This window comes from Meriones unguiculatus, chromosome 4 (assembly GCF_030254825.1).
Source record: "Meriones unguiculatus strain TT.TT164.6M chromosome 4, Bangor_MerUng_6.1, whole genome shotgun sequence".
Taxonomy (NCBI): Eukaryota; Metazoa; Chordata; class Mammalia; order Rodentia; family Muridae; genus Meriones; species Meriones unguiculatus.
In genome coordinates, this window is record NC_083352.1 from 79,600,635 (window position 1) to 79,617,112 (window position 16,478).

Here is a 16,478-nt window from a genome sequence, read left to right on the forward strand (position 1 = left end):
GCAGGAGTGGAAGGGGCGGTCCTCGGGAGCGCGCCCTCGGGGCGGGGGTGGGGGGCGACGCGTGAGAGAGTCCCCGGAGCCCGCGGAGGGGGCAGGGGCGGTCCTCGGGAGCGCGCCGAGCGAGGCGTGCGGGGCGGGGGGCGACTCTCGGGAGCGCGTGGCGAGCCCGGGGGCGGTCCTCGGGAGCGCGCGCCGAGCGAGGCGCGAAGAGGGCGGGCTTCCAGAGCGCTCGCTGGAGCGCGCGTGCGGGAGAGGGAGAGAGAGGGAGCCGGCGAGCGGGCGAGCGCGGGGCTGGGCCGAGGCGGGCGGCGGCGGTGGGCCGGCCGGAGGGGGAGGAGCGGGCGCCGTGTGAGCGAGGCGGGCGGAGGATGAGGCCGTGCCCGGGCTCTGGCTGCAGCCGCCCGGGGACACGCCGAGCACCCGCGGGCTCCGGGCTCCGGCGGCGGCCGCTGTGGCAGCGTTAGCGAGCGAGAGAGCGAGCGAGCGGGCGGCATCTCCCAGCGCTTCTTCCTCAGGCGGGGCGACGCGAAGAAGAGGCGGCGGCGGCGGCACCACACCGGTGTCTCTCGGGTTGGAGACTGCTCTTTGCTTTCCGCGTTGACTGACTCACCCCCCTCCTTTCCAGTGTTTCGGGAGGAAGGGTGACCTCTGCAACTGGGGGGTTTGGAGGGACCTACGATTTGTGTGTGTGCGTGCGTGCATGTGTATGTGAGGAGGGGGTAGTCGGTGGCACGCGCCAGGCTTTGCAATTCTCTTCTTTCATCTTTTTCTCCTCCCCCCCTCGAACACCGAAAAAAAAAAAAGGAAAAAAAAATCCCACAACTGCTTCGGCGTCCTCCTTCTCTCCTCCGCAACCCCTGTCTCCGCTCGTGATTGCACGGTTATGCTCCCCTCTCTGGGGGGTCTCGCCCCTCTCAGCTCGCTCCCCAGCCCTGGCTTCCCTTGCATACATTTCTTTAAAAAAATTTTGGGAGCCCGGGAGTGAGTTTTTCTGCGAGGCGAGTGTGTGAGAGAGGAGGAGGTGTGGGGTGTTTCCTGCACGAGGGGGCGGGTGAAGTTCATTGCCACCCACCCCTCACTTCACCGTGACCTTTCCGGACCTCAGGGTTTTCTTTTTCTTTCTTTTCTTTTCTTTTTCTTTTTTTTTTTTTTTTAATTTTTGGGGAGTCTCTAGAGAAAGCGAGCAGCAAGGCGATTTCGGTGGTGGGGAGAGAGCATGGCCGCGGGGAGGGCTTCCCCAGTCTCTTGATCAAAGCATTCCGCTATTCTGATTTATTGCCTGCTTGGTGAGTTATTTTTTTCCCCCTTTCCTCTGTAAAGGAGACCTGTGTGTTCAGCCATTACTTTGCTCGGCGCTGTTCGCAGGCATCTCCGACCCTCGGTGCAGAGGGGAGCTCACACTTCGCCCTCTCGCTCCCCCGTCCCTCCCTCCCCGTCTCTCCGCCCCTTCCCCCTTTTTTTCTTTTTCCCCCCTGCCCTCCCTTCTTGTTCTTCTTCTGGTTCTTTTTTTTTTTTTTTTTTTCTTCCCAGCCGCCTTCTCCCCCGCGCCCTTCCTCGCGGCTGGAGGGAAAGCCCGTGCAGGAGGAGGGAGGGTTCGGTGTCATTTTTTTCTTCTTCTTGGGGTGTGTTGTGTGTGTGTGTGTGGGTGTGTGTGGCCGCGGCCCGAGCCTGTGGCGCGCGGGTAGGCGAACGGGGAAGATCCTCGGCGCGGTTAAAAGAACCATGGATGGCCCGACGCGGGGACATGGACTCCGGAAAAAGCGGAGGTCGCGATCACAGCGAGACCGGGAGAGACGCTCCCGGGCCGGGTTAGGAAGCGGTGCGGCGGGTGGTGGAGGAGCCGGCCGGACCCGGGCTCCCTCGCTGGCTTCGTCGTCGGGCTCCGACAAGGAAGACAATGGAAAGCCCCCATCCTCCGCCCCGTCCCGGCCCAGACCCCCGCGGAGGAAGCGCAGAGAGTCCACCTCAGCCGAAGAGGACATCATTGATGGATTTGCCATGACCAGCTTTGTTACTTTTGAAGCGCTGGAGGTAAGGGGGGGGACTCCCTTACCCGTTCCCCACCATGGTTTCCTTTTATGCATGACACCCCCCACTCGGCTGCACCCCGGTTTTCTTGCCTCCCTCGCCGCGCTCGAAGCTGTCTGTCTCGGCCGAGGTCTTATTGTTGGGTGTGGGGTTGTGTGTGTGGGGAGCTGGGGGGCAGACAGGCAACAAGGAGGGAATCGCCAAGCAGTATGCCTGGTCTGGTCTTCCACTGGTTTCGTTCTTGTCCAGCTCGCCTTTCCCCTGCGCCCCCTTCCTGTACCCCCACCTCCCTCCACAGCAGATGGGTGGAAAGAAAGGGGTTCGGACATCACAACAATGCGCCCCCCTTCTCCACGGATGGTTCTGCCCCCACTCCTTTCCTCCTCTTCTCCCTCCCCAATCATGGCTTCTTGGCTGGTGGAAGTCTTTGCTTGGGTTCGGGGCGCCTGTGGACGGTTCTCTGTGTGCTTTCTGCAGAGCCATATGTTCTTATGCATATGTGTGTGTGTGTGTATCTGTATGTCTGTGTCAGTCTGCCTAGTATATGCCTTTTCTGGATGTCCTGAGGACCAGAGGCTGATAGGGTTTTGTGGCTTTTCTGCACCCCCTCCCCTTTTTTGGTGAAGCTGGGGAAGGGGGCGTTTTCTCCTTGTTGGGAGAAAGGAGGGAGGAGTGGAGAAGAGGAAAGGATGGAATATCGTTCTATATTTTGCATGGGACTGTATTGCAGAAAGGGTTAATGACAATATTATCCACACACACACATTTGCGTGGTGTGTGTGTGTAGGTGTGTGTACATGAGCAATTTAGTTGAAGGACAGAGAAGGTATACCAGGGAGGGCTGGCAGAAGGCAGGGATAAAATCCTAGCTGGCTGCTGAAGGGCTTGTCACCAATTGTCCCTCTCTTTACCTTTTTGTATGTCCCCCTCCCCAAGTGATTGGCTTTGTGTGTGTTTGTGTGTCTTCTTTCTTTATTCCTTAGGCACCTGCAGGCAGCTTTGATTTTCAAATGCACATTTTCCTGCCTGCTAAGAGGCTCCTGGGGTGTGTGTGTTTGTGTATTTGTTGGTTGGAAGGAGCTGGAGGGAGAAGGTCCTGGGGTCACAGGAAACTATCTTTGCCTGGGTAGATCTGATTTGGTGCTGGGATTGGCCATTGGTTTCTATAAATTTAACTGCTTTCTTTCCTCCTCTTACCTCTTTTTCCCACCCTCAGCACACACAACCACACACAGGAGGTTTTGAGGTTCTCCTTGGTTGATCCAGCATAAAACCAAGATATGAGTTGGTGTATAGCCTTTCACTGCATCTGACATAATGGCTTGAGGAAACTTTTTCCCTTTCCTTTATTTATTTTTGCTGTTATTGTGGTATTGTTTCAGAGGTGGCAAAGCGAGCTTTGTTAATGAGAGCTTACGTCTCACATGCACTTACTGTGCAGACTTAGGTTGTTTGAGTATTTTTTAAAAGGGCAGTCTTTCTGTCAGAGTTGTTCATTTCTGTAAAGTGCTTTTGATGGGGTTGAGGGTGGTGGATAAGTGGCCAGTGGCTGCTGGCTGGGGAGGAAGGAAAGGGGGTGATGATAGTGGTTGGTGGTGACTCGAGATTTTGATGCTATTACTTGGGTTAATCGTTGGTTTTAGAGTTGGTGCTCTCAGCTTGAGTGTCACCATTTAGGATGATTGTAACCGGGGGTTTTTACTTTGCAAAGGTGGTTAGGTACTGCAGTGTGATCTCTTTTTTTATTTTTTATTTTTTTATTTATTTTTTGCTTTAAAATGGGAATTGAAATGGCATCATGTATCCTAAGAGAGAATGCTGCCTGGAATTTGGCTCAGCATGGCAGCCTGTAGTTGGTGAAGAAAAGAACCTGTAAAAGCAGCTTACAAGTGGTTCTGCTCTTGGGGTAGTTGTCATGCTGTGCTGGGTGGCCCCTCTTAGTGAGCAGGAGGGGGCCTCTGTCTTTTTATCATTGTTGAAGGCCAGGTGGAGATGGAAGTAAGTTATGCACATTTTGTTTTGTTTGAGTAACTGTTCAACTTCATCTTTTGATAGAAAATGTGCCTGTTCCAGTTTTTCTAAGCTTCAAAAAATTCAATTTTAAAAGAAGACCAAGTTCAAAATGTACCTTGAATACCATACTTCGTTCTGTGATGAAATTTACTTCTCAGCTACTTTTCTAGATTTAAAATTTGGTTAACAAAATGCTGTTGTGCTCCTGTGTACCACAACATCACACAAATAATGAGGTTAAATATCACATGGGTTTAGAGGGTCTAACTTTTTAAAAAAAAGTATTAAATTTTGTATGAGAAAGTAGACAGTAAAATAAACTCCAGTGTACTCAACACACCTAAGCTTGGCAACTAACAATTGCCATCTTGCTTCTTCTGTAGCTTACTGAGCCCCCTCTCATCTTTTAGACCTGTTGTGATGGCATCTGTGAATAATTTTGTATAAACCTCCAGTGTGTATATAACGAAGATGACTTTAGAAATCTCCACCATGCCATTATCTCTCCTAAGTAAATTAATAGTTCCTTAGTATTAAGTAATCTGTCTGGTCACATTTTCAGAGGCTCATATTTTTTAGAAAACCCGTTAATAAGTCTGTTAAAACCATGCATTGGAAGGCGAAAAACTTCATATTTACTTTTATTTTTTTCCCTCTGGGGGTGGTTAGCTGTTAACACACTGTGTCCGTGCTGGTCAGAAATTAAGGTTGCAGTGGTGACTGTTAGAGTTTCTGGTGTCCCAGTACACTGAATATAAAAGATTTACTGAACTGTCATCAAGAGATGTGGAAGCTTCTCAGGAAGCAGGCAACTCAGCTACAAACTTGGATAGAAATGTGTGTAAGGGTTTGGAGTTACCACAGATACCAAGACTTACCCTAAATGCATACTTGTATTTGTAAATGAAAATAATCTTTGCCACAAATCACCAAGAAATCGTAGATATTGGCTTGGACAGTTAGGCTTACACCAGTTTAGAGCCATTTCTGGCAGACTGTGGGATCAAATGCTTGTGTTGTATCAACACACTGACTCTGAGATGTTGTTCTCAGTAACTTCTTGGTGACTGCAGCTTCCTCCCTCCCTCCCTCCCTTCCTCCCTCCCTCCCTCCCTCCCTCCCCCCTCCCTCCCTTCCTTCTTTCCTTTCTCCTTCCCTCTCTCCCTTCTCTAAGAAGCTCCTAAGTGATAATGGAATATTTTGATGTAAATACTTCCAAGCCAGCTATGGTTTTACAGATATTAGACTAAGTATAATAAGCCTAATGCAGCCTGTAATTTTATGTTTATTCTTTACAATAGTTAGTTTATTTTTTATTTTTTATTTTTTTTTAGAAGATGGGAAGCTCAGAGGGCAGTTTGGTATCTCCCACATGTTATAAGCAGTGAAACTGGCTGAGGTAGTTGCCTATTCTGCAGGGACACTTGTCTTGAGTAATTGTGCCCTGAAGTTCAAGTATGTGATTACAAAGAGTCTCAGGATAGAAGATAAGAGGGTAGGTGAGGAGGCTAAAGTTGAATGGTGTGTTCTCATTACACAGTTGAGAAGCAGAAGTGCCATTTAGAAACAGTATTGCATGTTTGGGTATTCTTTGGATGTTAAGGATGAGGGCATATAGCTCTAAATGTGTTGCTTATTTGGTGGGGGGTGGTGGACGGGATCTTGTTATTTACAAGGCTAGCACAGGCTAGCCTTGCGCATTCAATAAAATCTTCCTGCTCCAGCCTCCAGAATGCTGGGCTTATTGGCACATGCTACCCCACTTGGCATGGCATTCATGTCTTTTTTTTTTTTTTAAAGAAAAAACAAGAACAAACTCAAGTCAAAGTGGCTTCTAGCAATCAAAATATAAATGGGAATGTTTGTATCCTGGTGTGCCCGCATACACTGGTGTACCAGCTATGGTGCTTTTCAAAATTCTTTAGGTTTCTATTGGGAAGCCGTGAGTATTGTGCCTGAAAAATTGACTTTGCAAATCAGTTCTCTCTCTCCCTTCAATTCCTCTTTTGTAACTTGGGGTGTTTCTTTTTGTACAGCTGACCAAAGGGAAAGGAAGATGACACTGGTAGACTTAGCAGACAAGAGCTGTAGTGTTCTGGAAAGAAGGGGAGTATAGAGGGTCAAGTCTAGGCTTTGTATAGAGTATAGAGCCTGGTGTATAGAGGGTCAAATCTAGGCTTTCCCGTGGCTTGCTTCTTGGTCCTGCTTCAGAGCTCACCTGCATGTCAGTAGTCTTTTAAGTCTGTAATATGGAATTTGATACATTTATCTGTTAAGTCCAGTAGGTACTAGTAATTTATTTTTGAAATTTCACTTATTAAGTTTATCATGTTCCTTGTGCCACTCAGCAGACATTTATGGAGTGCTTAATATGTACTAGGAGATGAGAAGCCAAAAATGTTTATAACATCTTGAAAATAGTTCTCTACCCCAACCCCTATTTTGGCTCTGCTGGATTGAACCCAGGGCTTTGTGTGTGCTAAGGACACAGTTTTCTAACTGAGTTACATCCTCAGCTTTTGAGAAGTCTTCCTGGAAAAGAAGGGTCCTAGAAGGGTGTGGTGATTGGTAGTTTGTTGAAGATATTGCAGGCAACACAGGAAGAAGGCCAGTAAGAAGACATTGGGTGATTAGGACCAAGGGAGGCTAGTAGGAATAAGTACAGTAGTACTGAGAAGTTCTTGTTAGGGACCAAGAGACCTGAAAGAGCCACCCTGGGACATCATCTTCGTAAAGCAACCTTTTCCTCCTTTCTCTGTTAGTGAAAAGATTGAGGTTAAGTTATAGTGAATGTTCTCAGGCTGGAAGGTTACTTAGATTTTTGCAGGTTTCTCATAGATTGTATTTCATACTGAAGCAGAATGATCAGCTCTCAAATACATTTTAGAACTTGTTCTGCCATAATTAAAAATCTTTATTATATGAATGTGAATTTTGATTTTTCAGAGGAGGAGATACAGTAAGCCTTATCTCCTGAATGTCTCTGGCCACTTGGCATTTTAATTCTCAGCATTGTATTCAAAGAACCCATTTCAGATCTTGGAGTTTGGTGATCTCTGAGGGTCAGATGATTGCACTGATGGGAGAAGATGTAGAAAATCAGCCTCAGAGGCTATTGTATGGGAGCTGCTGCAGGAATGACAGTGAGGTATAAAATGATATTAATAGACAGATGTCCACTTCTTTTTCTGCTCCCTTTTCTGCCTCGGGTCAACTGTCTTCCTGATTTTTCCTAACCTTGCCAAGAGGTGAGTATTGGTGAATGGTTCTCATTAATGGCTCTTTCTCAGTGTGACAGCTGCCTGAAACTGATGCCACTACGTTGTCCTCCAGCCAGTGTGTTTTATCTTTTCTTGGTCCCTTCTAGTTTCACGTATTACTTTGTTTTTTAGCAACCTGGAAAAGGAGGTTGGGATGAGAAAGGAATTTGACATTGGTGTTAAAACAAAGATTTCTGGTTAGTTGACTCTTGGCTGGAGGCAGGGCATGCAGAAGTAATTCCAGTAGGGTCAGAACATCTCCAGTGCTGTTATAGAGCCCTGGAAATGTGTGGATCAGAGGTGTTCATGCTTGTTTCACTTTGTCTTGCAAAGTTTGGCTGTGAGATTTCTGAAAGAGGTCAAGTCCCAGCATTTCAGTTATGAAAAGTGTGCATAACTCCAGGATCTGTGGACTTTCTGAGTGATGGGAGAAAAAGGAAGAGTGTGAATTGCATGTGTATATATGAACTCAAGCTTTTTTTTTTTTTTGACCATACTTACTGAACTTCTGTATTTCAAAAAGCATCACTCCAGACAACTTTATATGGGATAATTTGGAGCCTGTGGTAGGATGATTCCCTGTGGCTCTTGTTACTTGTGGAGATTAACTGCTTTAGCTATTTTGGGCATGATAAAAATGAATCAGTAGATTTAAAAAGTGAACTGTTACGTTGGTGATTGGTTCTGAGAGAGGTGTTCTCTTAACACTGAGTTTAAAAATAGGTTAAGAAGTGAAATTTTGGGGCAGAGTGTAGTTCAGTGGTAAAGAACTTGACTACTAGCATGTGCAAGGCTCTGGGTTCAGCCTTCCAGTACCACTTCAGACAAAGCATTTGATTGAGGGGATTCAAGACAAAAACAAGCCCAGTGTAATTTGTTGTGATAGAGACTCTGGGACTCTTGTATGTAAGACTTTTTAAAATATACTGTCAAAAATAAATGACTATTATTTAGTTTGAGACAGTCCTTAAACATGGAAAACAACTGTTGGGATTAGCTATTGCAGAGTAATCTAGGTCCCGAGGACTGAATATAGTTTGGAATGCTTCTCATGAGATGGTTGAGAGGCCTTCCTGATGAAAAGATGTGTGTGTGTGTGTGTGTGTGTATGTGTGTATGTGTATGTGTGTTCAGGGAGTGCTGAGTGTGGGCTGGTGTGCGTGGGTCCTGAGGATGAATTTCAGTCATCCTGTTCCGGATAGGTGTATATTTACAATACACCAAGTGTAGTTTCAGACTTTATTGAAGTGAGGGAGCAACATCTCTTTAACACTTCCCCTGCACTCTTGGGTTGGGATTATACCCAATATGCTGTAGATTGAGGAAAACCACCTGGTGAAAGGATAGCAGTACCTTACTTGATGATAGTCTGAAAAGTTGAAGTAGCTTCAAAACTCTGTTAAAATTAGACAGAAAACTGCAGTAGTTAATTAGGTAAAAGTCTAGAGTAGAGAAACTGAAAAATGGTTTGGGAGGTATTGTTAGCTAGGGCAGAAGTACTTCTAATACATAATCTTGAGCTGTCCCATGAATGTAGATCTTGTGTTGGTCCACCCCCTTCAGCTTAGAATTTAAGAGGGCGACTCTAAGGTGTGTCATCTTCCCCATCTCATATGAGTTATTTCTTCACATTTTCTGTCTCTCTGTAGTTTCTTGTTTTTCCATGTCTTGGTATCAGTCAGTAAGTATTGCAGGGTCACAAAGAACAGCTCCTTTTTTTTTTTTTTTTTTCCTATTGCTTTTAGAAACTGCAGGTAGGAATGAGTGGTTTTATATCACCTGACAGCTTTTGCTTGTTCAGGAAGGGACTTTGTCGGCACAGGCTTCTATGTCTGTCCTGTTTAAGTCTCCAGTTCCATGTGTTTTTAAGGGGACCTGGACCTTGAACTCAGGTGAAATGCTTATTTCTTTCACACACTCATTTCAGGGTCCAGTTATGTTACCCAGCCCTAACCACTCTCTACCTCCTTCCTTTCAACTTTTCTTTCTGTTACTGAAAGAGTTATCAAAACCAGGGATGCAGATAATAAAATGGAAAGTATTTGGGAAGTTGTGACAGCTTTAGCATTACTAAATTTTCATTATTTAAGCATTGATCTAAGGTACTCTAGTATTACTAACTCTGGGTTAGAGAACTGGGTGAGCTATTTATGATCTTTTAGTTCATATCTAAACACTAGTTGGATTTTGCCCAAACTAATACGTGGTAAATACATAAAATATTTATTCAATACTTTAATGTTGTTTTTGCTTGTTGCTGTACCTCATGGTGGCAGTATGTTCTTGGTATCAGAACCGTGGTAAAACCTGGGTGCAGTAAAAATTTGAGCCACAGAGGAGAAGGAGAAAGTTTATAGTATATATGAGTGACAGTAATGGCTACTAAGGGCCAGGATTAACTTTCATTAGAAGAGCTTCTTTTTTAAAAGTACTCTATAGTTGTGAGTAACTGGGCCACTGCCTATAAACCCAGACTGTGACCCTTGACCCTTGGTTGTGTGAGTGAGATCTGATACTTCCAACTGCAGCTGAATTTTGTATCCTAAAATAAACCATTGCCAGGGTTAAATTGTAGTGATAAGTGAGAAATGTCATTTTCCTCGTTGTCCCTACGCTTACCTTTGCAGCTATAAAGCCACCCTCATATTAGGTAGTTGTAGTTTCTGAAGGTTGTGATGTTTTAGAACTTAAAGGACTCATGAGACCATCACCCAAGACTTCAGCTATTCCTCTCCTTCTTTCTCTTCTTTCTCCTCTTTTCCTTCCACCTTTCCTTTCTTCTTTCTTTCTCCTTCCCTTCTGCGCCTACTTGTTTTTCAGAGACAGGATCTTGCTATGTGGTCCTGGCAAATCTTTAACTCATTATGTAGAGCAAGCTGGCCTCGAACTCATAGAGACTCACTTGACTCTTTCTCTCACGTGCTGGGATCAAGGCTGTGCATCATCATTCCTGTATTCTTTTCTTCTTTTTTCTTTTCTACTTTTTCTTCTTGGTGTCTTTCTTTATTTGTCTCCCATGTTGGCTAAAGGTTGCTAATTAAGCATCCTTTAGTGGCCATTTCCCACAGTTAAAAATGAGGGGAAATATAAGAAAGTGAAGATGTAAATAGCTTGTTGCTAGAATATTACTTCCAGTTAAGTGATGGAAATGACTTCCACTCTTGTCTTCTGTAGTTGACAATAATAATGAAGTACTATTCTAAGAAATGCTCCAGTATCTTTTAAGTGAAAGTAAGCTTTTTCTGGGGTAAAAGAGGGAAACAAGTATTTGGTAATTGTGTATGTCAATCCTTACTTGTTGCAGTGTTCTCTTTGGTTACTTGAGATGTTTTCAAATTAATGTGTAGAGGTCAATCAGTCTTTAGGAGGTATTATTCTAAAATTAGACCTGAATTCTCCTGAGTAGCCTTTGTATCCACTTCCCATACACTTCTGGAGGCTGTAATTTCTAAGCCACCATCTTGGTGTTCTTTGCACAGACGTACGTTCCTGGTGGTATAGTTCTTTCTGCCCCTCATTGTGCAAATGGAAACAGCTCTCAGGGATTAACTGATCTATTCCAGATCATACTGGGAGTTAGAGGTCCCAACTGTTACCTAGTGAAACTAGGAGACTATTCTCCCTTAGTGTCGGTGAGTGCACAGATCGGGAATTACGGAAGAAAGTTATGTTTTTTTAAGTCTTGTAGCCCCAGCTGGCCTGGGAATTTCTGATTAGTCTAGGATGACTTTGAACTCCTGATTTCTTGAATCTACTTTGAGTCTGGCATAACAGGTGTGCACCACCAGACCTCATTTATACTCTGTTGGAGATTGAACCCAGGCCTCTATATGTGCTAGGTAAACACTCTGCCAACTGTGGTGCATTTGTAGCTCAGGGGAAAGACTTTAAAAATAAAAATCAGGAGGAACACCCATGGAACGTCCTATTTTTTCCTTAATAATGTTTATTATTTAATATCAAGAACCTTTAAAAACATTCTCCCCCTCATCCCACATAAACTATATTACCTTGAAATTCATTGCCCCTTTCCATAGGTGTATTGTTTTAAACCCCCCTTTCTACTCTTCTGTAATGAAAGTATTTTTAAAGAATCCCTATTACAGTGATATTATGAGGCTTCTTATTCTTGAATGCCCAGTGCAAAGATAATTACTTGGATATGAGATATTATTGTGGCCTACTTAGCATTTTTAATTTTTTGAGTGGTTATTAAGTTATTTTTTTTCAGAATCGTAACCTGGGGAAATTTAGAGCAATTTTGTCAATACTGATAATAGAATATATGCAACAGAAGAACTTTGGCATGTATTTGAGGTGAAGATTCAAACTTTCTTCTGAAGGACTCAAAATACAAGATTCACATGATGTTCTGGCTAAGGCATCTTGTCTGTTTATTGCTGAATGAGGAAATTTATAACAACTGTTTGTCATGCGTATATGTTTATAACCATTCATATAATGAAAGGAAGTTTTCATAGGATTGTAATAACATATCAAGATGGATGTAATTAAAACAGAAGCAGATTGACACCCTGAATTAAATGCAAACCAGAAACCAGGATACCTGCGCTTTTTGCTTTTGGTATTTGCTGCAGTCAGCCAGATATCCAAATAAAAAGACATTGATGAATCTCTCTGGGTGTGTATGTGGTTGCAGAGAGCCCAACTATTTTATTAATCTTTTACCAAGCATTGTTTAGATTTGCAGCAATGATGGAATGTATTAATTTGGCAGACCAAATAGCCTAGGCCCAGAATGTTGGAAATAATAAGAGGAAGACATGATTGATAGGTTGTCCCATAAATAACACATGCGACTGACAAAGGGGCTGAGTAATCTTTACATCTGTGCTTAATGTCATTAATGGAGTTGTTAAACCAGGATGTTTGAGTTTGAACTTCAATCAGAGGGGCCTTGCCTCCCATTTAAAAATGTAGGCCTATGTCTAGTCATGCTCCCTAGACTGATCTGTTGACAAAATTGGTATAAATCGAATTTCTGTAAATTGGATCAGATGTCAGGGGGGATCTTGCTGTGAAAAATGAATCCTTTTTACCAAGCATAGTACTCCTTCTCTCTGCAGGGAAGCTGGGAATTTGGTTGTCATATGTTCTAGCTTTATTTCTGTTGCTCTGATGAAACACCCTGTCCAAAAACAACTAGAGACTGGAGAGATGGCTCAGCCACTAAAGGGTAGGCTCACAACCAAAATGGCAAAGAGTAACTAAGAGGAGGAAAGGATATACTTAGCTTACAATACCAGGTTTCATCAGGGAAGTCACAGTGGCATGAGCTTTCAGAGAGCTAGTCATACCACATCTACAATCAAGAGCGCAGAGAAACAAATGCACGAAGGCTACCTGCTTGCTGTTATTCATCTAGCTTCCTTTACTCTTCTCCACTTAGGACTCCTAACCTAGGGAATGGTGTCACCCATATTCAAGGTGAGTCTTCCTACAGTCCGTCCAGATCTGGATCAATCCTCAGTCAAGGAAACAGGAGGAAAATGTTCTTCTTGGGTGATAGTTGATAGTTAAAAGTTGATAGTTAAAAACTAACCAGGGGGAACTGAAGAAATGGCTCAATGGTTAAGAGTATTGCTGCTCTTGTAAGAATCTGAGTTCAGTTCCCAGTACTCATGTTGTACAGCTCACAACTGCCTGCAACTCCAGCTCCAGGGAACATAATACCTGTGGTCTTCAGAAGCACCTGTGCACACATACATATACCCAGACACATACACATAATTAAGAGTAATAAAACCAAATCTTTAGAAAATAAAACCAAACAAAATAACTAACCATCAGATCATGTTTGGTAGGCATGGATTTCTCTGTCACATCCCACATCTTCATGTGTTCCCTACACTCCTGGAAGGGAGTGACTTTGAGGGTTTCAGTTTTCTGTTCAGGTTTCATACCTTACTTGGTCTTGGTGCTTCCAGCAATAATTGATGGTAATTAGAATAAGCCCTTGTCATTCAGATCTTAGAGCCTGGTTTTCAGGTGCATGCTGAGGAGGACTTGTGGCTATGAATATGGAATATGATTTCCATATCTGTTCCATTGGAGAGTTCAGGCATGTCAAAACCACTTCAGAGTCATGGTTGTACAGAGACACCCTAGCTGTAATTTTTCTATATGACAGTTTGGTTGTAAGGATGCCAAAAAGCAGGGCAGTATTGTTATTAGGAAAGTTGAGGACTTCTGTTATATCTTGTTGAACCGGGGAGGAAAATGCTCTAATCAAAACGTCTAATTATGCCCCCTCAACTGAAGGAACTATCCTTTACTGAATTTTTGGAATTGGTCTAAATGGAAGGAGCTGGCCTCTAGAAGAACCATGATGTAAATTTACTCTGTTAAGAAAAATGACCTTAACCGAGGTGACATAAGGGTTTCATTTATCAATTTGCTTTTACACTGTGTGTCAAGAAAAAAAAAGTATTTTCAGAAATTGTCTACACCAGCATGAAGCTCTTGTTTTTCTTCTCCCTCTTACTCCTAAAGCATAGGAGGTCCCCAGAGGGAGTTTTTATGGCCAGATGTGAGCCTCAGAGAGTATGGGGTAGCTGAGAGCTACCTGTGGGAGAAAGCTGATGATAATTGCAGGTGAGAGGCAAGGGGATAATTCAGCCAGAATGCTGGGAGGTGAGATTTCACACTTGAGTGTTAAAACCTGCTCAGTCAGACAGTTGTGTTGTTTAATTTAAAACGTTTCATTACTCTAGAACTGAGATGGACCAGATTGTTCTAGGTGACCTTCTGTGCAAGGAAAACATTAGTTTAAAATATTAAAGTATGTCATGTTCCAATGCTTGAAAGTTGTCTTATGTAATATCTGAAAGTATCACTCAGATAATTTAAATTTTGTGTGTATATGTGTGTCCTCTTGCTTAAATGTGCACAGAGAAGTTAAGAGGACAAGTTTCAGGAGTAAGTTCTCTTTCCACCATGTGCATCCTAGGGATGGAATTCAGGCAAGCTTGGCAGCAAGTGCCTTTACCCACCACCTCAGTGCTTTCTGTCTTTTGATCTGTGTTTCAAACTATGATTAATTAATTTAACCAAACTATTTCCTGTGTTCAGAGTCACAGATGATAATATTAGTGGCACTGTATTCCTGATAATCTGAAAATTGGGACATGGGTTAAATCAGATGTAGTCATCTTTTTAGCTTTGGTAACCTTTATTTCACCTTTCTGAAATGCTGTTCTGATGGATTGAGGCCTTGGGGCCTAGTCTAAAGGAATCTTTGAAGTATTAACTATGACAAGATATCCTTTGTGTTTTCTTTGGGATCCAGTGGGAAGTTTAAGTGCTACTAATTTTTTCCTTGGACTGTTCTGTGTGCTGGAATGGCTTACTTGATATCACTCAGGAGTTACTACTGGAACCTTGGAAAAGAGAGAGCCAGCATTTTCTTCCTGTACTTCTAATTAATTGTTTCATTTCCCTGTTTTCTGTCTTTAGCCCCTGTATTCTCCCTACATACATCTTTTAAGAGATATTTTAAAGCTCTTAAAATTGTTGCTTTCTGTACTCAGCAATCCAGGTAAAGTAGGCATTCAGACAGTGCTTATGTACTGTTGACCTTTGAAAAAGGAACTTAGGGCTTGCCCTGTGCCAGGCATTGTGCTTCTGGTTCCACATTCACAGTGCCTTTGAACACTGCTGTGAACAAAGGAATGATGTCTGTTTTACAGTTGATACAACTAAAGCTTGGAGAGGTGGTCCGTTCATCCAAGACCAAGAACTGTAGCAGTTTATGGCAGAATTCAAGGCTTGGGCTCCCCACTTTTTTACATTCCTTTTAAAAATACCGACTCATTTTGTGAGCACCTCAAATGGGTCTGTGATAGAGGCCACATCTTGCTGTTGATGAAAAGTATCCTGGTTATGAAGAATTTTCCATGTATAATGATAGGATTCAAAGCAAGTACCAGAACTAATTGTTCCAGGAAGTTGTTTTCTTTCTGTCTTCCTGTCTGCCTGTCTGTCTTACCACTCTCACCCCCTTTCTGAGCTAATGGTGGAATCCAGGGCATGCTAGGAAAACTGTGTGTCACTGATCATTCCCTATTTTCTTTTTAAACCCTGGAGTTTATGGACTGGGGATATAGCTCACTTGAGAGAGTACTTGGCTGGCATGCAGAAGGCCCTGACTTGGATCCATATAATTTGCCATGTACGTGGTAATTCAAGTACTCTAGAGGTGGAGGCAGGGAGTTGAAGTACAAGTGTCATCCTTAGCTACATAGCAAGTTCAAGACCAGCCTGGGATACATGAGGTTCTAGTCAAACAAACCAAAACAACATGTCAAATCCCACAATCTTACAGTGACTGCATGATATACTTTGCCTGTAAGTTAGTTGTTGTTGGTGTTCCCTCTCTGTCTCATTCAGTGTTTTGTGTGCACTAAAATCTGGCCTTACCTAAATAACATTAGCAGGTAGATATTAAGCCTTCATAAGAGCAAGAGGTCAAGCTCTTGAGATTAAAACCACTATGTGACTAAACTGTTGTACCTTCTTATGTCACTGATAAGACATAAAACAGCCTAAAACAACCCTGTCCTAAAACAAACCTCTTTAACAGACCTGTGAGATTAGAGAAGGAACTGGTAGCCTGTGGTAGGTTTCTGTGTATATAAACTTATTTTATTAACAGATGCCTGTGTTATTCTGTCTGCTTTTAAACTACCATAGGAAGTGGCACTTACTTCTCTTGGGAAGATAGTCCACAATAAAAGAGATCTTATTACTGGTGCTAGGTTTTATTTTCTTTTATTTATTTATTTTTAAACTACAGGCACTCCTTTCTTCCCTCCTGAAAGACTGTACTAAATAGCTCTTTGCTTTCTTGATATCTATTTCTGGAAGATACCTGGTGACAGAGTCCATTATTTCCTTGCCATTGTTTCCTTTCATTATTCCAAGCACATTTTCAAATTGTTCTCTCTCCACCCAGTTGAGGTTTGTTTATACTACAAAGAGTATGCTAATGACTCTGGCTGTTAGATTGATTCTTATGGAAATCCCAACTGCATTTAAAGTACTGTACATTATTGAGAACCCCCTTCCTCAGCTCCCCTGGGCTGGGATGCACTTCCACATAGTTCATTTTCTAGGACTAAAGGATCACACCTGGCTAACGGTCATCAGGTTGGGGAC

The 16,478-nt window shown here is 43.3% G+C and overlaps 1 protein-coding gene across 6 annotated transcripts in view; it reads left to right on the plus strand.

The window, feature by feature from the left end:
• Positions 1–271: 271 nt before the first annotated feature.
• Auts2 (activator of transcription and developmental regulator AUTS2) overlaps positions 272–16,478 on the plus strand; it is a 1,094,751-nt gene continuing 1,078,544 nt past the window's right edge. For 3 of the 6 annotated variants that reach the window (XM_060382248.1, XM_060382252.1, XM_060382249.1), the window contains exon 1: positions 272–2,031. In XM_060382248.1, the coding sequence (XP_060238231.1) occupies positions 1,723–2,031 (309 nt within the window). In that variant the 5' untranslated portion in view covers positions 272–1,722. Of the gene's footprint in view, positions 2,032–5,824; positions 7,290–16,478 lie in introns of those variants that run through there. The other 3 variants (XM_060382250.1, XM_060382251.1, XM_060382254.1) reach the window with 2 other exon arrangements.